The sequence below is a fragment of the Mastigoproctus giganteus genome, chromosome 13, assembly GCF_048544385.1.
Source record: "Mastigoproctus giganteus isolate SK-2022 chromosome 13, ASM4854438v1, whole genome shotgun sequence".
In the NCBI taxonomy this organism is placed as follows: domain Eukaryota; kingdom Metazoa; phylum Arthropoda; class Arachnida; order Uropygi; family Thelyphonidae; genus Mastigoproctus; species Mastigoproctus giganteus.
The window spans coordinates 46,425,296-46,447,196 of record NC_143587.1 but is presented as its reverse complement, the minus strand read 5'-3'; the positions used below and the strand labels follow the sequence as shown (position 1 = coordinate 46,447,196).

General features: G+C 39.4%; 1 protein-coding gene across 11 annotated transcripts in view; it reads right to left on the bottom strand.

Moving 5' to 3' along the window:
- The window catches only part of trol (terribly reduced optic lobes), a 1,731,230-nt gene that overhangs the window by 1,171,293 nt on the left and 538,036 nt on the right, over positions 1–21,901 (bottom strand). For all 11 annotated transcript variants that reach the window (XM_090387691.1, XM_090387694.1, XM_090387699.1 and 8 more), the window contains one exon: positions 8,759–8,866. In XM_090387691.1, the coding sequence (XP_090243817.1) occupies positions 8,759–8,866 (108 nt within the window). The remainder of the gene's footprint in view (positions 1–8,758; positions 8,867–21,901) is intronic.

Here is a 21,901-nt window from a genome sequence, read left to right as displayed (position 1 = left end):
TTACGAAAGAAAACTTCATCACTAGCAGGAATACTCGCCCGAGTCTCTGCCTGGGTACCTCCTTCCCTTCTCAGACTAGTATTCCTTTCCTTAATACAGCCTCACTTCACATATGGAATCATCTCATGGGGTACGACCAGTCAATATAACCTTACGAGAATCAATTCAATTGTCAATCGATGTGTTCGTTCAATTTTGGGCCTTCCCTGGAATGCATCGGTGACTTCGAGATATAAGGAAGCGAGACTCTTAAGCATCTACCCATTGATACAAAAAGCTGAGGCGGTCTTTGTCTACAATGCTTTGAAAACACCAAACTTTCCTCCTCTCTTCAGATCCTTTTTTATAACAATAGAAGAAGAAGGAATAAGATATAATTTAAGAAATGAAGCGAACCTGAAGGTTCCGCTTTTTAGAAAAGCCATAGGTCAGAAAAATATAAAATACAGAGGCGCAAAAAACCTGGAATAATCTTCCTGAGAACATCAGAAATGCCATTTCACTAAACAAGTTCAAGAAGTTCCTGACTGAACACATCAAAAAGGATGTCCGATCTAAATCACCTTCCACTCAACTCCTGAACTTTCCACAATGCATACCAGTTTAGAAATTGTGTAAACAAGTTGAAGGAATAGCTGTCAAAAAGCTTGTAACACTACGCAATTATTTCATATTTTTTTCTTTCATACTTGTTATTGTAAAAGTACTCGTTCAAGGTTTAGGCCTAAATGGTTATCAATTGAACTAATGAGACTCGTGACAGAGAAGAAAAATGCATGGGATGCATATAAATTATCAGGTGACGCAGAAGCCTGTGGCAGATATAAGCTAGTCTGTAATCAGGTCACAAAGGAGGTTCGGCAGGAAGGTGTTGGGTCCACTGTTGTTTTGTGTATTTATCAATGATATTGATGAAGGTATATCAGGCTTAATGTCGAAGTTTGCAGATGACACAAAGGTTGGCAGGGTTGTTAATGACAGTAATGGCAGTGTGCTACTGCAACAGGATCTAGATAATTTGGGCAGATGGGCTAAGAAGTGGCAACTGAAATTCAACCTTGACAAATGCAAAGTACTTCATATGGGTAGAAGTAACCCCAGAGAAACGTACCAACTGTGTGGTACTACACTTAAGGTGGTAGAAAATGAAAAAGACCTGGGAGTAATTGTGCAGTCAGATATGAAGTTTTCTGAGCAGTGCAGACAGGCTGCTAGGGCGGGTCATGGGGTTTTGTCAATGATATATAGGAATTTTGCTAGCAGGGAAAAGGAGGTGATTGTCCCTCTGTATAAGGCAATGGTCAGGCCACGCCTTGAGTACTGCGTACAGGTCTGGAGGCCTCATTTTAGGAAGGATGTAGATTTGCTTGAGCGTGTACAGAGAAGAGCAACACGATTGGTGAGGGGAATGAAGGGATTCTCTTACCAAGAGAGGCTTAAGTTCTGCAAATTGCAGTGGCTGGAGACTAGGCACCTGCGCGGTGATCTGATTGAGGTCTATAAGGCCTTGAATGGGTTGAGCACGCTGAATTCTGATGGGGATCCTTCCACTTGTTCAGATTACCAACCTACGGGGACATAAGTTCAAATTAAGAAAGGACAGATGTAGAATAGATGTGCGGAAATTTGCCTTTAGCCAGTGGGTGGTTAATTGCTGGAACAAACTTCCATCTGTCGTTGTGGAAGTTGATAGGTTAAATAAATTTAAGGAGGAACTGGACAGGCATTTGGAGGGAATGGTGTGATTTTTTTTTTTTTTTTTTTGGCTGATGCTGCATAAGCTCCTACACTTGCTTTCTTGCATCATGTGCCACTACTACTACTACTACTCACAATGTAATTATAAGTACTGCTGTTAACCACGCGACATGTGTGGTTGGTTTACGAAGTCTCTGTAATGGAATGTAGAAACATGTCCGATTCATGATGTATCTGTTTTTATTGTTATCTTTTTCAAAGGGAACACCCCCTAAAAAGCCTCTGGCTTATGTGTTCTCTCTCCCTTCTTGCTGTTATCTCCCAACAATTGTAACACAAAATAGGGTTAAATAAATTATCAAATCAAATTATCAAATGTTATTTGCCACTACAAAGTTACAGACAGATGCAGAAACACAATTAACTTTAAAAATGTTTATCTTGTGAAATGCCTACATATGTTTAAAGGACATGAATTTTAGTTTTTTAAAACTAATTGTTATATGTGCACATATGAAAATGTACACTAAAATGAAAGAATTCATGGGATACCTGGTTCCTGGGCAAGGTGACGCTGTCACCCCTCTTGCTGGTGGATGAACCCACTGCTCGGCAGGTATATTAGCATTAGCAACTTTCCGCTCGTAACTTTCCCGCCTTTGTGATACGATAGTTATATACCATACTAGATAGCGTTAATTGAACTTCGTTAGCAGTTAAATTGTACTTTTAAATAAATACATATAACGACTTAGATTACAAACGTAATATAATTAATTATATTTAACATAATTAATAACATAACATAATTAATTATAATTAATTAATAAATTAATAGAATCATGACTCAGACCAGAGCAGCAAAGCAAAAGGCTCAAGCTAATGGAAGTGCTGTGGCTCAGAGCAGAACTGAGGGGGGCAGTTGTCCTCTGACTCACAGCCTTATAAAATGCACTGTTTGCTTGATGTTTGCAGAACAATCGGGTATGGGACATGATACTGCCATGGGGGATGTCTTTGTGTGTGCGCGATGCAAGGAGTGTATCGATATCAGGCAATAACTCAGCGTTCTTGTGGGCCTATATGAGAGCTTGAAGGACAGGGTGGATGCCCTCGAAGAAACTAAATTGAGGGGCCCATCAAGCTCTCAGCTGCCCACATCAACGCCAGAGCTTGCACTTGGCATCACGTGACACAGAGGCAACCCCCAAGGCAGAATGCGCTGGTCCAGAAGGAACTAGTAGTTGTTGGTGACTATTGTCAGGGAAACGGGGAACATGCTTTGTAAAAAGGATAGGTGGAACAGGACCAGGGTATGTCTGCCAGGGGCAAAGGTTGATGACGTTGTAGAGCGAATATCATCTTTTAAGGGCAGAAAAGGTGATATAGTTGTACACGTTGGCACTAATGATATTAAGAGTAGGAGACCGGCAGAATTACTTAACAAGTACAGGTCACTGTTGAACAAAAGCCGAGAATTAGGGTTGAATTTGAAAGTGTCTGCAATTCGGCCCAGACACGATAGGAGGGAGTATATGATGATAGCCTTGTCGATCAATTCGGCCCTGGAAAGATTGTGCAAGGCTCAAGGGGTAGAATTTTTTTCAGCCTGGACTGTACTTGTTAACAGGAGAGATTGCTTCTAGAGGGATGGGATACACTTAAATAGAAAGGGTGCAAGAATATTTGCTGATGCTATCGAGGCAGTGTTAGGTGGGTCGGAAAACTGCTAGCTTGGGGGGAGACAAAGACCAATAGATTGACAGTAGCCACTGGCAGAGGTGAAAGAGATTCTTGCACTGCTTCTATTAGAATGAGCAGAAGCCTGAAAAACAAGATGCATGATATTTCAGAGACTGCTGGGAGCCATTGCGGTACAAGTAAACACATGGGTTGTGTTAGGGTAGCTAAGAATAGAAACAGGTGCAGGTATACTTGCGTGTACACCAATGCTAGGAGTTTAGTAAATAAATTTGATGAATTTGAGGTATTGCTCAAAACATCAAAGGCAGATATTGTTGGGATATCAGAGACGTGGTGTCACACAGATATAAGGGATGCAGAACTGCAATTTGGGGAGTACAACGTCTACAGAAAGGATAGACAGGATAGGAAGGGGGGAGGGGTTATGCTATTAGTTAAGAAACACATAAAAACCAAGGAAGTGAAGCCAGTCGACATCGCTGGACAGTGCAGTGTTGAGTGTTTGGTGTGACATAAGCATTGGGTAGGAGTAGGAGTGTGCTAGGAGTGTGCTATAGTCCTAATGACTCTGATGAGTATAATAAGAAACTGTACAGGGAAATAGAGTGGGCCAGTAAATCAGAGAGGCTTATAATGGGAGATTTTAATTTCCCAGATGTTGACTGGAATTTGGGGGCTGGTCACTCACACACTAGCAGGGCTTTTGTGGATTTATTGGATGATTGTTTTCTACATCAGCATGTTTGGGAGGCAACTAGAGGGAGTAATACTCTTGATTTGATTATCAGCAGTGATTCTTCATGCATTAAGAATCTGCAGATAAATGAACCACTAGGTGGCAGTGATCACAGTGTGCTGAAGTGGGATTTACTCAAAGAGGTAACTACCATTAGGGGTAAAGGGAAGGGTTATTGCTTCCGTAAAGGCGACTACGATGGACTGAGACAATATTTAAATCTATACAGTGGGACCAACTGATGGTGTTACCAACAGCAAATTCAAAATGGGAAGCATTCAAAGAACTTATCTTGGAAGCTACTAGGCTTTACATACCAACTAAGAAATATTGTTCAACGTTTAGGCCAAAATGGATGTCAGATGAACTAATGAGGCATATGGCAGAGAAGAAAAATGCATGGGATACTTACAAATTAACACATGACACAGAAGCCTATGGATACAAGTTGATATGCAACCAAGTTGCAAAGGAGGTTAGGCAGGCGAAGGCAGATTACGAGAAATCCTTGGCAAGGGATGCAAAGAAAAACAGCAAAGAGTTCTTTACTTATGTAAACTCTAGAAGGAAGGGGATGAATTAGATTGGTCCACTTGATATTGGTGGGCCAACTGTTGATGATCCTGCTCAGATAGCTAACAAACTAAATGAATATATTGCATCGACATTCACACATGAGGAGTTATTCAGCGAGGGGAATGCCAGAGGTGTATTCAACTCTAGCAGTAAGCTAAAGAATCTTGAAATAACTGGGAGTAAAGTGGAGGAGAAACTGTTGAAGATAAACACAAGAAAGGCACCCGGTGTGGATGGGATCTATCCAGTTATATTAAAGGATGCAGCAAAGGAAGTAAGCAAACCCTTAGCCATAATTATGAGAGCTTCCTTGGACTCAGGGGAGGTACCCATAGACTGGAAATGTGCAAATGTGACCCCAATTCACAAAGGAGGATCAAAGGCTGACACAAGTAATTATAGACCTGTGAGCTTAACTTCTGTTCCAGGAAAATTAATGGAGGCACTGGTTAAAGAAGTACTGCAGGATCATTTAGACAAGACTTCAGTTATAGCTCGGACACAGCATGGCTTTGTTAAGGGAAAGTCTTGCCTGACCAATTTGATTGGATACTATGATGCAGTCACAAAAGAACTGGATGCAGGGAATAGCTTTGATATTATATACTTGGATCTTAGAAAGGCTTTTGATACTGTTGCACATGGAAGACTGCTACACAAATTGGAGCAGTGTGACATTGGAGGCAAATTGCTGCTATGGATAAAGGGGTGGTTGAAGGGGAGAAGACAGAGTGGTAATCAATGGACACTGCTCATCGTGGACTAATGTTATTAGTGGAGTCCCTCAGGGCTCAGTGTTGGGTCCATTATTGTTTTCTGTATTTATAAATGATATTGATGATGGTATATCGGGATTAATGTCCAAGTTTGCAGACGATACAAAGGTTGGCAGGGTTGTCAAGGACACTACTGACACTATGCTGCTGCAACAGGATCTGGAAAGGTTGAGCAGATGGGCTGAGAGGTGGTAAATGAAGTTTAACATTGACAAATGTAAAGTACTACACATGGGAAACAGCAACCCCAGAGCAACGTATCAACTCTGTGGTACTACACTGACAATGGTAGAGAATGAAAGGGACTTGGGGGTGGTTGTGCAGGCAGATATGAAGTTTTCTGAGCAGTGCAGACGGGCTGCAAGAGTAGCTCATGGAGTATTGTCAATGATATACAGGAATTTTTCCAGCAGGGATAAGGAGGTGATTATTCCCTTGTATAAGGCAATGGTCAGGCCACACCTAGCGTACGGTATACAGGTCTGGAGGCCTCATTTCAAGAAGGATGAGGAGCTGCTGGAACGAGTACAGAGAAGGGCAACAAGATTAGTGAATGGAACAAAGGGATGCTCTTACGAAGATTTGTTTGTTTGGTTTGAGTTTTATTGGCGCATCAGCAACTGAGGCTATAATGCGCCACTCTTACGAAGAAAGAGTTAAGTTTTGCAAATTACAGTGTCTGGAGACTAGGCACCAGCGAGGTGATCTGATAGAGGTGTATAAAGCCTTGAATGGTTTGAGCATGCTCAATGCTGATGGGATTCTTACTCTAGCTCAGAATAATCACCTGAGAGGGCATAAATTCAAATTGAGGAAAGACAGATGTAGGATAGACGTGCGGAAATTTGCCTTTAGCCAGCGGGTGGTTGGTTGGTGGAACAGACTTCCATCCCTTGTAGTGGAGGTTGATAGCCTAAATAAGTTTAAGGCTCAGCTGGACAGGTATTTTGAACGAACAGAGGGGTGAAGTGGGTTTTTTTTTTTTTTGGCTGATGCTGCATAAGCTTGCTTTCTTGCATCAAATGCCTCTACTAATGCTAATACTAATGCTATATAGGTACACTGCATTCATGTAGACAGTAATCCAATGTCAGTATGGATAAACATTGTGAGTTAACTGACTTTGAAAGAGGGATGACAGTAGGTGCTCAATGCATGGGTCACTATCTTTGAGCGTATAAGGAATCCACCATTTCCAGAATTATTTCAAGCGGACAGGAGGGTGCATATCTGGCAGAAACCACACAAAGCTATGCACTCGTCATGTCAACAAGCAACTGTTTGGGCAGGTGGACAGTATGGTCTGAGGGGGGGGGGGTGTTCAACTGACACACGGAACCTCTGTACATCTCTATACTAGACATCTCTGAACGGTCCAGGTTACGTGTCCATCCTTGCAGACCACCTGCATCCCATTGTGGTCATTGTGCACCCACAGGGCAATGGACTCTTCCAGCAGAAGAATGTACCTCCCCACAGAGCCGGGGCAACTAGAATATGGTTCGAAGAGCATTCCGCAGATTTTACCACCATGAAATGGCCTCCCCGTTCATTACACATGAACCCTGTGGAGTATCTTTGGGATGCTGTGTAAAGGTCTGTTCGAGCTTTGGATCCTCCACCATGGAATGTAACAGAATTATGGACAGCGGGCATGGATGGAAATACCTGTGGAATGCTTTCGTGAACTAGTGGACAATGTCACATGTGGCTGCCTTTATCGGGATGAAAGGTGGGCCTACCCATTACTAGGTAGGTATTCCATGATTTTTTTCTCCACTCAGTGTATAATTTTCATATGTATAGTCCTAAAAGCCCAGTAGACAATACCTTACAGTTGTCTTGCAACAGAATATGGAAGACTGCTACAGTTTTCGGGAATTAGGTAGATGAACATAAAAAGTAATATCTCACTACATTATGAAAATAGTTCTATTTTCACAATGCAGTACACATAATACAGTAATGAGAGGATGATCACTAAGTTCTAAGCCTAACTTGAAATTAACAATAATTGAATACTGAATAGTTAAAAATAACTTTCTGAAATCGTTGAACAAAGTTTATTTTTTTGTAGGTCATTATAATTGAGGTCTGCTGATTTAAAAAAAAAAAAAAAAAAAATTGAGCCAAATAAACTATGGACAGTGACCAAATATTTCCCAAGAAAAACTTGATCTTAAACTGGCATGGCTGAGGAACTAAAAGGATCAATCAATTCCATCATAGTCATTAGTGACAGAGCGATCATTAACTGAAAAATTTGTGATACCACAAAGGCTGTTTGACAAACATTGAAACACTTCTTTAAATGGCAGAAGGAAGGGTTCTACATAAAATTTAAGTTTCAACTATTTTCAAATTTTAGTAAACTCTTTTTAAAGGAAACTGAAGCTATGCTCTAAAATTCTTATTCATATTAACAGTCAAAAATTATAAACTATAAATTAGAATTAAAGAGATAAGTTAAATTTTATTAACTTATTAAGAAATTAAATTTTAATGTTTCACCAGCTCTTATGTTTCCATCTTTTTTTATTTTTGATTCTTTCACATGTAAAATTAAATAAGCAGACTTTCAGAGGCGAGTTACTTAAAAAAGATTTTCTGCTAAATATCTTTATAAACTAGAAATTAAGAAGATATAAACTCCTCTTGCCTATTAACTCTCCTAGTTTATAAGAATAAATCTTCAAAAATTTAAAAAGTTGGATTAAACGTTCAGAGCTGGCACTAACGTAAAACACTACCCTACGCATCTTCAAAGACTATCAGTGCCAAAAAAACATCTTAAAATGGCATTCTGATGGTGGTTCACAGACAATCACCAGATGGACCCATCCTTAACACCAGCCCTGTATATTATGCATTCAATCCAGTATCCAAATTTTCTGACAAAATACAGATATTAGAAAATAATGAATACACATCTAGTGTTCCCAACACTTTTATTATTCAAAGGCTTTGAAAATTATTGGTGAGAAAGAAGCAGGTGGAAACAGAATAATACTTTCCTTGCAAAATAAAATGAGTCTTGTAATCAATCAATGGTACTTGTCTCTCTAAAATTAATAATAGCCATGTTTATGCTTCTCTTACAATTCTTATCTAAACTAGTTTTATTGTATTCACTTTAAGTCCATAAACTTGTTATTTCTTCATTGCATAAAGTTTTCATTAAAATTATGAATGCCACTATAAACAATCTTGAATGTATAAAGGCTATTATTATCATTACTATAGGTTAACAAGAAAAAGCATACCATACCACAGTTATGCTCATCTGAGTAGTCAGCACAGTCTCGTTGTCCATTACAATGTAACTGGCCACTTATACAGACACCATCCGCACATTTAAACTGATCTTCTCGGCATTCTAAAAAAAATAAATTAAAGTTAAGCAATCAAATATTTAATCAACTTACTTTTATTTTACTGGCATCAATTGTATACAGAATTCTAAATATGACACCACTTTGAATGAACAAAAGCATTCTTTCCTTCAGTTGCTAAATCCGTAACAAAATTTTCAAAATTAGATTCCAAACTCCTATAAGAAGCATCAGTAAATTTTTACTGAAAACATTCTTAATTAATAAACATTCCAGAACACCCCCCCCCCAAAAAAAAGTACTGGATTGTGTGGCATTTTGAGTGCAAACTAGCAAAACTAACTGATATTAGTATGTTAATGCCCAATGGGTGCAAGAAAATGAATTATTTCATGCTTACTTTTTACTTTTTTTTTTTATAGTAAAAAGGTGAACTTCATGTGATCCAGTCTTCTGTTACTCCCTAAGATGGTATATATTTGTGTTGCCTACTAATGGGATAATTGATTAGAAACTGTTTAGCAACCCCTTTGAAAGTCTAGCAATGTCTTTTTTTTTTTTGTAGATACAGCCTCCAGATCTAAATGCAATATGTTCCAAGTCTAGTCACACCATTGTCTTATAAAGATTATGCATCATTTTTAATCAGTAGATTCTAGCCTATTTTGTGGTATGCCTTAATGGCTTTTATATTTTTCTAAATTATGCAGAGTTACTAACATTATACTTCCAAATGCAGATTATATCTGTCATTTAAGTATCTTGACTATCATTAATATTTATTTATAATATCTCCCACAAACTTGTGACAAAGATTCATGTAGCCATTTTTCTTACTTTGGTACAAAGTAGCTACTAATTAATATTTTTACTGTTACTTGTCATTAGCATTAGCATTAGCATTAGTAGAGGCATTTGATGCAAGAAAGCAAGCTTATGCAGCATCAGCCAAAAAAAAAAAAAAAAAAAAAGTAACATAAATAAATAAAAATAACCACTTCCACTTCACCCCTCTGTTCGTTCGAAATACCTGTCCAGCTGAGCCTTAAACTTATTTAGGCTATCAACTTCCACGACAAGGGATGGAAGTCTGTTCCACCCACCAACCACCCGCTGGCTAAAGGCAAATTTCCGCACATCTATCCTACATCTGTCTTTCCTCAATTTGAATTTATGCCCTCTCAGGTGATTTTTCTGAGTTAGAGGAAGAATCCCATCAGCATTGAGCATGCTCAAACCATTCAAGGCTTTGTACACCTCTATCAGATCACCCCGCTGGTGCCTAGTTTCCAGACACTGTAATTTGCAAAACTTAAGCCTTTCTTCGTAAGAGAACCCCTTTGTCCCATTCACCAATCTAGTTGCCCTTCTCTGTACTCGTTCCAGCAGCTCTACATCCTTCCTGAAATGAGGCCTCCAGGCCTGTATACAGTACTCTAGGTGTGGCCTGACCATTGCCTTATACAAGGGAATAATCACCTCCTTATCCCTGCTAGAAAAATTTCTATATATCATTGACAATACACCATGAGCTACTCTTGCAGCTCGTCTGCACTGCTCAGAGAACTTCATATCTGCCTGCACCACCACCCCCAGGTCCCTTTCATTCTCTACCACTGTCAGTGTAGTACCACAAAGTTGATACGTTGCTCTGGGGTTGCTGTTTCCCATATGTAGTACTTTACATTTGTCAATGTTAAACTTCATTTGCCACCTCGAAGCCCATCTGCTCAACCTTTCCAAATCCTGTTGCAGCAGCATAGTGTCAGTAGTGTCCTTGACAACCCTGCCAACCTTTGTATCGTCTGCAAACTTGGACATTAAGCCTGATATACCATCATCAATATCATTTATAAATACAGAAAACAATAAAGGCCCCAATACTGAACCCTGAGGGACTCCACTAATAACATTAGTCCACGATGAGCAGTGTCCATTGATTACCACTCTCTGTCTTCTCCCCCTCAACCACCCCTTTATCCATAGCAGCAACTTGCCTCCAATGCCACACTGCTCCAATTTGTGCAGCAGTCTTCCATGTGCAACAGTATCAAAAGCCTTTCTAAGATCCAAGTATATAATATCAAAGTTATTCCCTGCATCCAGTTCTTTTGTGACTGCATCATAGTATCCAATCAAATTGGTCAGGCAAGACTTCCCCTTAACAAAACCATGCTGTGTCCTAGCTATAACTGAAGTCTTGTCTAGATGATCCTGCAGTGCTTCTTTCACCAGTGCCTCCATTAATTTTCCGGGAACAGAAGTTAAACTCACAGGTCTATAATTACTTGTGTCAGCCTTTGATCCCCCTTTGTGAATTGGGGTCACATTTGCACATCTCCAGTCAATGGGTACCTCCCCTGAGTCCAAGGAAGCTCTCATAATTATGGCTAAGGGTTTGCTTACCTCCTTTGCTGCCTCCTTTAATATAACTGGATAGATCCCATCCACCCCAGGTGCCTTTCTTGTGTTTATCTTCAACAATTTCTCCTCCACTTTGCTCTCAGTTATTAGAAGATTCTCTAGCTTACTGCTAGAGTTGAATACACCTCTGGCATTCCCCTCGCTGAATAACTCCTCATGTGTGAATGTCGATGCAAAATATTCATTTAGTTTGTTAGCTACCCGAGCAGGGTCATCAACAGTTGACCCATCGATCTCAAGTGGACCAATCTGATTCATCCCCTTCCTTCTAGAGTTTACATAAGTAAAGAACTCTTTGCTGTTTTTCTTCGCATCCCTTGCCAAGGATCTCTCGTAATCTGCCTTCGCCTGCCTAACCTCCTTTGTAACTTGGTTACAGATCAACTTGTATCTATCATAGGCATCCGTGTCACGTGTTAATTTGTATGTATCCCATGCATTTTTCTTCTCTGCCATATGCCTCATTAGTTCATCTGACAACCATTTAGGCCTAAACCTTGAACAATATTTCTTAGTTGGTATGTAAAGCCTAGTAGCTTCCACGATAAGTTCTTTGAATGCTTCCCATTTTGAATTTGCTGTTGGCAATATCATCAGTTGATCCCACTGTATAGAATTTAAATACTGTCTCAGTCCATTGTAGTCGCCTTTACGAAAGCAATACCCCTTCCCTTTACCCCTAATGGTAGTTACCTCTTTGAGTAACTCCCACTTCAGCACACTGTGATCACTGCCACCAAGTGGTTCATTTATCTGCAGATTCTGAATGCATGAAGAATCACTACTGATAATCAAATCAAGAGTATTACTCCCTCTAGTTGCCTCCCGAACATGCTGATGTAGAAAACAATCATCCAATAAATCCACAAAAGCCTTGCTACTGTGTGAGTGACCAGCCCCCAAATTCCAGTCAATATCTGGGAAATTAAAATCCCCCATTATAAGACTCTCTGATTTACTGGCCCACTCTATTTCTCCGAACAGTTTCTTATTATACTCATCAGAGTCATTAGGCCTATAGCACACTCCTACTCTCAATTTTGATCTCCCAATGCTTATGTCACACCAAACTGACTCGACACTGCACTGTCCAGCGATGTCGACTGGCTTCACTTCCTTGGATTTTATGTGTTTCTTAACTAATAGCATAACCCCTCCTCCCTTCCTATCCTGTCTATCCTTTCTGTACACATTGTACTCCCCAAATTCCAGTTCTGCATTTCTTATATCTGTGTGACACCACGTCTCTGAAATCCCCACAATATCTGCCTTTGATGTTTTGAGCAATACCTCAAATTCATCAAATTTATTTACTAAACTCCTAGCATTGGTGTACACACAAGTATACATGCACCTGTTCTTTTTCTTAGCTACCCTAACACAACCCATGTGTTTACTTGTACCCCAATGATTCCCAGCAGTCTCTGAAATATCCTGCATCTTATTTTCCAGGCTGCGGCTCATTCCAATTAGTGCTAGAAAAGAAAACTGGTAACAGAAAACAAGAGGGTAAAAAAAAAAACAACACAGTTTTGGATTTCAAATTTAAAAAATTATTTGCTGTTCAATAGAGCATGCATCAAAATAAGGATTTAAATGAATTTGGAGAGCAGAAGAACAAATGAGGAAAGTTTGCATTTTTATTGATAATTTAAAACAGTCTCTCTCTCTCTCTCTCTCTCTGTGTGTGTGTGTGTGTGTGTGTGTGTGTGTGTGTGTGTGTGTGTGTGTGTGTGTGTGTGTGTGTGTGTGTGTGTGTGTGTGTGTGTGTTGTTGAAATACAGGGATGGGATACTCTTAAATAGAAGGTATGCAAGAGAAAAGTGTGTGATGCTAGTGAGGCAGCATTAGGTGGGTCAGAAAACTGCTAGCTTAGGGGGATTCACAGGCAGAGGTGAAGGTGATTCTTGCACTACTATTAGAATGAGCAGTGGCATGGAGGGCAGGGTGCTGGGGTTTCAGGGACTAGTGGCAGTCATAATGAAACAAATAAATACATGGGTTGTGTTAGGGTAACTAAGAATAAGAATAGGTGCATGTATACAGGTAGTTCTCAACTTTAAGAGTTAATTCATTCCTAGCACCCGCTCATAAAGCAGGAATTTATTTCCCATAGACATAAGGTTAAAAATAGGGGTTACGTTATCAACAATGAAATTATTTAGCTAATTAGTTTGTTTAAACAATGATTGATTTATCGAAATAAATGAAAACGTAGCCTGTAAAATCAAGCAAATTATAATAATAGAGAAATTTACAACTTACAAATGTTAAAGAATGTTTATTCTTCATTATCGACTAAATGCACACTCATTGATCACTCATTACTGGCTCAGCACTCTTTGATTTGTTACACAAGGAGTTGTCTTCTTCAGAAATGTTTCAAGAGGCATTTGTTTCCAAGATAATCTTCTCTTTTAATTATAAATTTCACGATTTCATGCATAAGCAATTTTTTTTTAACGGCACACACAAATTGCAACTAACATGATTCTCGTGGAGTAACAAGCTTAAGAAGCTTTAAAAAAAGGAATGAAGAGAAGATTCTGAAAACTTATTTATGTTTTTTATACAATTGAAGATTTCAGTAAAGGAGAAACACATTTCACAAAAAAAAAACATAATAAAACATAATAACATAAAAAACCACACAATTCCAGCTATCAGTATTTTCACAAATGCAAGAAGATAGAGTTTACTACCCATTTATATTTGATTACACTAACAGAAAAGCCCAATAAACCAGAAGGTGCAAATTGCTTTTATTATTTTATGGTAGTGACCTCCAGAAATGTGCTTTAGAAAAATATTACAAAGGCGTTTAAAATTGATTCTTATAATGGGAACATACGATAACGATGAAAGGGTAGTGCATTTTAATGATTTGAATTATTATTATTAGCCATATAGTGCAAGGAAGCCTGAGGCTTATGCTGCACCAGCCAAAAAAAAATTTCCGAGTTACCCAGCGAGAGAGAGAAGTAGAAGGGAATCACCAAACGTCACGGATTCCACACACACACACTTGTCGAAACGCACTGATCGATATCTAATCAGGAAATGACCCAGGTATTGCATGAGCAATATTGTTGCATCTGAAATTGCAGGACTAAAATATTTACAAACAATACAAATATTTACAAATTATTAAACTACAGTATTTAAAAATATACAAACTACATTGAGTCCCTTCATCAGCTAGAGGTTCCCAAACTTTCTCGGTTCACGACACCCTTAGTGTCCCACTAATTTTTTCATGGCACCCCTAGGCCAAATGAATACCTAACACAGTGGTTTGCGACCTTTTAATATATACCTATGTAATAAATTTATTCCTTATATAGAGGTAATAAATGAAGATCAATTATAGATCATCACAAAATTAAAAAAGGTATGGTACAATCGATACCGTACACCTTTTTATAATGAATTGAATGTATAAATGTCAAAAAAAATAATAAATAAAATAATAATAACTTTAACTAACTTAAAGCGAAATTACACGGCACCCCCAGAATGTTGTTGCAGTACCCTGGTTGAAAACCACTGAGCTAACATTACAATGGAACATCAAATGATGCCGGGCGTGGTCATATATTAGACAGTGAACCACATGCATGAAGTTAGTGAGTATTATGGAGGCAGTTATGATTCGAATAAGTGTAATAATTGCCCTGCCCTCTTCTCCCATCAGTTCGAATAAATATCAATATGAGGAAATCTTTTTAATGTATAGAGCAGTGGCTTTCAACCAGGGTGCCACTGCAACAACATTCCAGGGGTGCAACGTAATTTGGGTTTAAGTTACTTAAATTGTTTTATAAATTTTTATAAAAATTTATAAAAATATTATGCTGCACCAGCCAAAAAAAAAAATTAGTACCCTGAGAGAGAGAGAGAGAGAGAGAGAGAGAGAGAGAAAAGTAGGAGGGAATCACCAAAACAAAGAAGAAGGATGATATCTAGCTCAGGACCCTGGGTGTGCCAAGCCCATACTCACCAGATTTGAGCCCCTGGGGTGAAAGTTACACACTTTAACCTGCAAAGGAGTATCTAAAGAAATTGGTAACTAATACAATTAACAAACCACGTTCACGACCTTTTATATGACCTTAAGGTCATGCTCGTGACATTAAAACTTTTTAGAGAGATAAATAGCTTAGTTATACAGAGAAAATTTCAAACTTCCAAGATCTTGAAATGAATTACCAAAAAACATGGTTATTGGGTTCACATTACGATATTTTAACAATACAATGGTGTCTCTGGAACTGATTGATATCGTAAAGTGGGGTACACTGTACAGCTATGCACGTGGTTTGGAATGTAGTATTTATGAATGTTTAACATTCATTTTTGCTATTAATGTTCATATTTCGATTTTGTTGATACTTGATACTTGGGGGAAAAAAAACTCGTAAAGCGAAAACTGCCTGTACACCAATGCTAGAAGTATAGTAAAAAAATTTGAAGTGCTAGTCAAGACAAAAGGCAGATATTGTTGGGATATCAGAGATATTGTGTCACAGAGACATTAGGAATTCAGAATTGGAATTTGGGGAGTACGATGTGTACAGAAAAGATAGACATGATAGGAAGGGTTATGCTGTGAATTAAGAAAAACAAAATCTAAGGAAGTGCATCGAGTTGACATAGGACAGTGCAATGTTGAGTCAGTTTGGTGTGACATAAGTGCTGGGAAAGCAAAAATAAGGAGTGTGTTATAGGCCTAATGACTCTAATGAGCACAATGAACAACTGTACAGCATTAGTTTTAGCATTAGTAGAGGCATTTGATGCAAGAAAGCAAGCTTATGCAGCATCAGCCAAAAAAAAAAGAAAAAAAAAACCCACTTCCACTTCACCCCTCTGTTCGTTCAAAATACCTGTCCAGCTGAGCCTTAAACTTATTTAGGCTATCAACCTCCACCACAAGGGATGGAAGTCTGTTCCACCAACCAACCACCCGCTGGCTAAAGGCAAATTTCCGCACGTCTATCCTACATCTGTCTTTCCTCAATTTGAATTTATGCCCTCAAGGCTTTATACACCTCTATCAGATCACCTCGCTGGTGCCTAGTCTCCAGACACTGTAATTTGCAAAACTTAAGCCTTTCTTTGTAAGAGCACCCCTTTGTTCCATTCACTAATCTTGTTGCCCTTCTCTGTACTCGTTCCAGCAGCTCTACATCCTTCTTGAAATGAGGCCTCCAGACCTGTATACAGTACTCTAGGTGTGGCCTGACCATTGCCTTATACAATGGAATAATCACCTCCTTATCCCTGCTGGAAAAATTCCTGTATATCATTGACAATACTCCATGAGCTACTCTTGCAGTCCGTCTGCACTGCTCAGAGAACTTCATATCTGCCTGCACAACCACGCCCAAGTCCCTTTCATTCTCTACCACTGTCAGTGTAGTACCACAGAGTTGATACGTTGCTCTGGGGTTGCTGTTTCCCATGTGTAGTACTTTACATTTGTCAATGTTAAACTTCATTTGCCACCTCTCAGCCCATCTGCTCAACCTTTCCAGATCCTGTTGCAGCAGCATAGTGTCAGTAGTGTCCTTGACAACCCTGCCAACCTTTGTATCGTCTGCAAACTTGGACATTAAGCTTGATATACCATCATCAATATCATTTATAAATACAGAAAACAATAATGGACCCAACACTGAGCCCTGAGGGAGCCCACTACTAACATTAGTCCACGATGAGCAGTGTCCATTGATTACCACTCTCTGTCTTCTCCCCCTCAACCACCCCTTTATCCATAGCAGCAATTTGCCTCCAATGTCACACTGCTCCAATTTGTGTAGCAGTCTTCCATGTGCAACAGTATCAAAAGCCTTTCTAAGATCCAAGTATATAATATCAAAGTTATTCCCTGCATCCAGTTCTTTTGTGACTGCATCATAGTATCCAATCAAGTTGGTCAGGCAAGACTTCCCCTTAACAAAACCATGCTGTGTCTGAGCTATAACTGAAGTCTTGTCTAATTGATCCTGCAGTGCTTCTTTAACCAGTGCCTCCATTAATTTTCCTGGAACAGAAGTTAAGCTCACAGGTCTATAATTACTTGTGTCAGCCTTTGATCCTCCTTTGTGAATTGGGGTCACATTTGCACATTTCCAGTCTATGGGTACCTCCCCTGAGTCCAAGGAAGCTCTCATAATTATGGCTAAGGGTTTGCTTACTTCCTTTGCTGCCTCCTTTAATATAACTGGATAAATCCCATCTGGTAGATCCCCTCCTTTAATATAACTGGATAAATCCCATAACTGGTAGATCCCATCCACCCCAGGTGCCTTTCATGTGTTTATCTTCAACAGTTTCTCCTCCACTTTACTCCCAGTTATTTCAAGATTCTGTAGCTTACTGCTAGAGTTGAATACACCTCTGGCATTCCCCTTGCTGAATAACTCCTCATGTGTGAATGTCGATGCAAAATATTCATTTAGTTTGTTAGCTACCTGAGCAGGATCATCAACAGTTGACCCATCAATATCAAGTGGACCAATTTGATTCATCCACTTCCTTCTAGAGTTTACATAAGTAAAGAACTCTTTGCTGTTTTTCTTCGCATCCCTTGCCAAGGATCTCTCGTAATCTGCCTTCGCCTGCCTAACCTCCTTTGTAACTTGGTTACAGATCAACTTGTATCTATCATAGGCATCCGTGTCACGTGTTAATTTGTATGTATCCCATGCATTTTTCTTCTCTGCCATATGCCTCATTAGTTCATCTGACAACCATTTAGGCCTAAACCTTGAACAATATTTCTTAGTTGGTATGTAAAGCCTAGTAGCTTCCAAGATAAGTTCTTTGAATGCTTCCCATTTTGAATTTCCTGTTGGTAACATCATCAGTTGGTCCTACTGTATAGAATTTAAATACTGTCTCAGTCCATCGTAGTCACCTTTACGAAAGCAATAACCCTTCCCTTTACCCCTAATGGTAGTTACCTCTTTGAGTAAATCCCACTTCGGCACACTGTGATCACTGCCACCTAGTGGTTCATTTATCTGCAGATTCTTAATGCATGAAGAATCACTGCTGATAATCAAATCAAGAGTATTACTCCCTCTATTTGCCTCCCGAACATGCTGATGTAGAAAACAATCATCCAATAAATCCACAAAAGCCCTGCTAGTGCGTGAGTAACCAGCCCCCAAATTCCAGTCAATATCTGGGAAATTAAAATCTCCCATTATAAGACTCTCTGATTTACTGGCCCACTATTTCCCTGTACAGTTCCTTATTATACTCATCAGAGTCATTAGGCCTATAGCACACTCCTACTCTCAATTTTGATCTCCCAATGTTTATGTCACACCAAACTGACTCAACACTGCACTGTCCAGCGATGTCGACTGGCTTCACTTCCTTTGTTTTTATGTGTTTCTTAACTAATAGCATAACCCCTCCCCCCTTCCTATCCAGTCTATCCTTTCTGTAGACGTTGTACTCCCCAAATTGCAGTTCTGCATCCCTTATATCTGTGTGACACCACGTCTCTGATATCCCAACAATATCTGCCTTTGATGTTTTGAGCAATACCTCAAATTCATCAAATTTATTTACTAAACTCCTAGCATTGGTGTACACACAAGTATACCTGCACCTGTTTCTATTCTTAGCTACCCTAACACAACCCATGTGTTTACTTGTACCGCAATGGCTCCCAGCAGTCTCTGAAATAGAGAAATAGAGTGGGCCAGTAAATCACAATGTCTTATAATGGGAGATTTTAACTTTCCAGATATTGATTGGAACTTGAGTTGGTCACTCTCACACTAGCAAAACCTTTGTGGATTTATCGGATGATTTTTTTCTGTAGTAGCATGTTCGAGAGGCAACCAGAGAGGTTACTACTCTTGATCTGGTTATCATCAGTGATTATTCGTGTATTAAGAATTTGCAAATAGAGGAACCATTAGGTGGCAGTGATCACAGTGTTCTGACGTGGGATTTACTTAAAGATATAATCTACTTAAAGATACATCAGGAGTAAAGGAAAGGGTTTTTGCCTACATAAAGGTGACTACAGTGGCTCACAGTTTTTAAATTCTATACAATGGGACCAACTGATGATGTTACCAACAGCAAATTAAGTGGGAAGCATTCAAGGAATTAATCGTGGAAGCTACTAGGCTTTTCATACCGATTAAGAAACCTTGTTCAAGGTTTAGGCCTAAATGGATGTCAGATGAACTAATGAGACTCGTTGAAAAATACTTCTTGAAGTCTTTTTTGCCTTCTTGAGGGATTATTTCAGGAGTAGGTTCAAATATGGGGAACCTGATTAAATGAGATTTGTAAAGAGGCACTTGTATAAAAAAAGACTTAACATGCAGGCTGTAGCTCATATATTGGTGTTCAAAAAAGGATAAGTTGAATAGAAACAGGGTGTGTCTGCCATAAGCAAAAGTAGATGATGTAGAACATATTTTAAAGGCACAAAAGGTGATATTGTTGTAAACATTGGCACTAATGATATTAAGAGTAGGTGATCTGAAGGCTTCTTAACAAATACAGGGGAATGTTAGGAAAAAAATCACAAGTTAGGATTAAATTGAATTGTCTACAATTCTGCCAAGAAATGGTAGGAGGGAGTACATGTTGAGAGCCTACTCAATCAATTTGACCCTGCAAATACTGCACAAGGCCATGGGGTTGAATTTTTCTCAGCATGGTCTATGCTTGTTAACAGGAGTGTTTATGTGAGATTTTTTATGAGAGGTCATTTTAGTGAGATTTTTTGAGAGGTACATGAGATTTTTTGAGAGTCCATTTTAGTGATCCTTTCAGAAGAATTGTTTGTTTTTTTCTGGAGAAATTTTTAATTTATGGAGTAGTGTTCCTTTGTTGCAGTGTTTGAAGAGTGAGATTATGGTTTTCTAACACTGCATGGGTATCTGCCCTTACATATGATAATAAGATCATCTGCAAAGGCATCTGCAGGGACCAGGTCCATGTTCAGGAGATTGTAAAGCACTAGGGTCCAAAAGAATGGGCCCAGCACAGTGCTGTGTGGACAACCTTTTTTGGCTAAGGTAAAGAAAGCCAACACAAAAACCACAGCAAACTTCGGGAAACTAACCAGGAAAACTGGTTTGCTGCTACCACAATGATGATCCTGCTCAGGTTGCTGACAAACTGAGTTAAGTATTTTGCATCAACAATCACACACGAGGAATATCTTATTGAGCATGATCAATTACACATGAGGGGCCCCAACGGCTAAATAGTCAGAGAAACAACAGACGACTCCCCGCACACTTTTTAAATCTCTGGCTTCCAGAGAGTTCTGTGTCACTCACAAAGATTACATGAAGATGGGGGAACCCCTGGTGCTCTCAGATAACTGATACACTTTACACTTTGTCCACATGAAGGAGACATGATAATAACAAATTAATTCTGGAAGCAATGAAGTACAAAGACCACCAATGGCAGATCTGTGGAGACCTGAAGGTTAGTTAGTTAGTTAGTTATTTAGTTTTTAAGAGCATTAGCAACTAAGGCCATATTGCTCCGGGATATGTGGTGGTCATTCCCGTATTTGGTGGTGACGGGCTCGAACCCCAGTCTAATCAAGAAGCCTGTGCTACGCACTGCTGCTCCTTCCCACCTGGCTATGGAGGCGCCGGAGACCTGAAGGTGACTGCAATACTGCTGAGCATACAGTTGGGATACACTACGTACTGCTGTTTGTTGTGTGAGTAGGACAGTCGGGCTAGGTCCTCACACTACAAGAGAAAAGTCTGGCCTCCAAGGGAAAATCTGTACCCAGAGGGGGGTGGGGGAAGTCCAGCACAATCCTCTGGTTGATCGAAACAAAATTCTTCTCCCCCCCCTTTACACATCAAACTGGGGCACAATGAAGAACTTTGTTAAGGGGATGAACCAGGATAGATAAGCTTTCAATTACCTGAGAGGACAATTTCCACTGTGGAATGATGCTAAGGTTAAGGAAGGAATCTTTCTTGGTCCACAAATTCGTGAACTTTTAAAGGATGAAAACTTTGAGCGAGTTCGTCAGGGTAATCAGAACACAGCTTGAGAAGCCTTTAAAATTGGTGTGCATGAATTCCTGGGAAACCGAAGAGTTCACATTGAGACTGTGAACAACCTTCTAGAAAAGTATCATCAATTAGTCTGCAACATGTCACTGAAAATCCACTTTCTCGACTCTCATCTGGACGACTTCTTCCCTGACAACTGTGGTGCAGTGAGTGATGAGCACAGTGAGTGATTCCACCTTGGATTCAGGGGAGGAACCCATGAACTGGAGACGTGCAAATGTGATCCCAGTTCACAAAGGAAGATCAAAGGGTGACACAAGTAATTATAGACCTGTTTGTTTAACTTCTGTTCCAGGGAAATAAATGGAGGTACTTGTTAAAGAAGCACTACAAGATCATCTAGACAAGACTTCAGGTATAGCTTGGACACAGCATGGGTTTTGTAAAGGGGAAGTCTTGTCTGACCAATTTGATTGGATATTATGATGTGGTCACAAAGCAACTGGATGCAGGGAATAACTTTGATATCATATACAATGGATTCCAGTTATTTGGGCCACTGGTTAATCGGGGCAGCCATTTATTTGGGGCAAATCTCAAAAAACAGAAACCAATCGAGAAAAT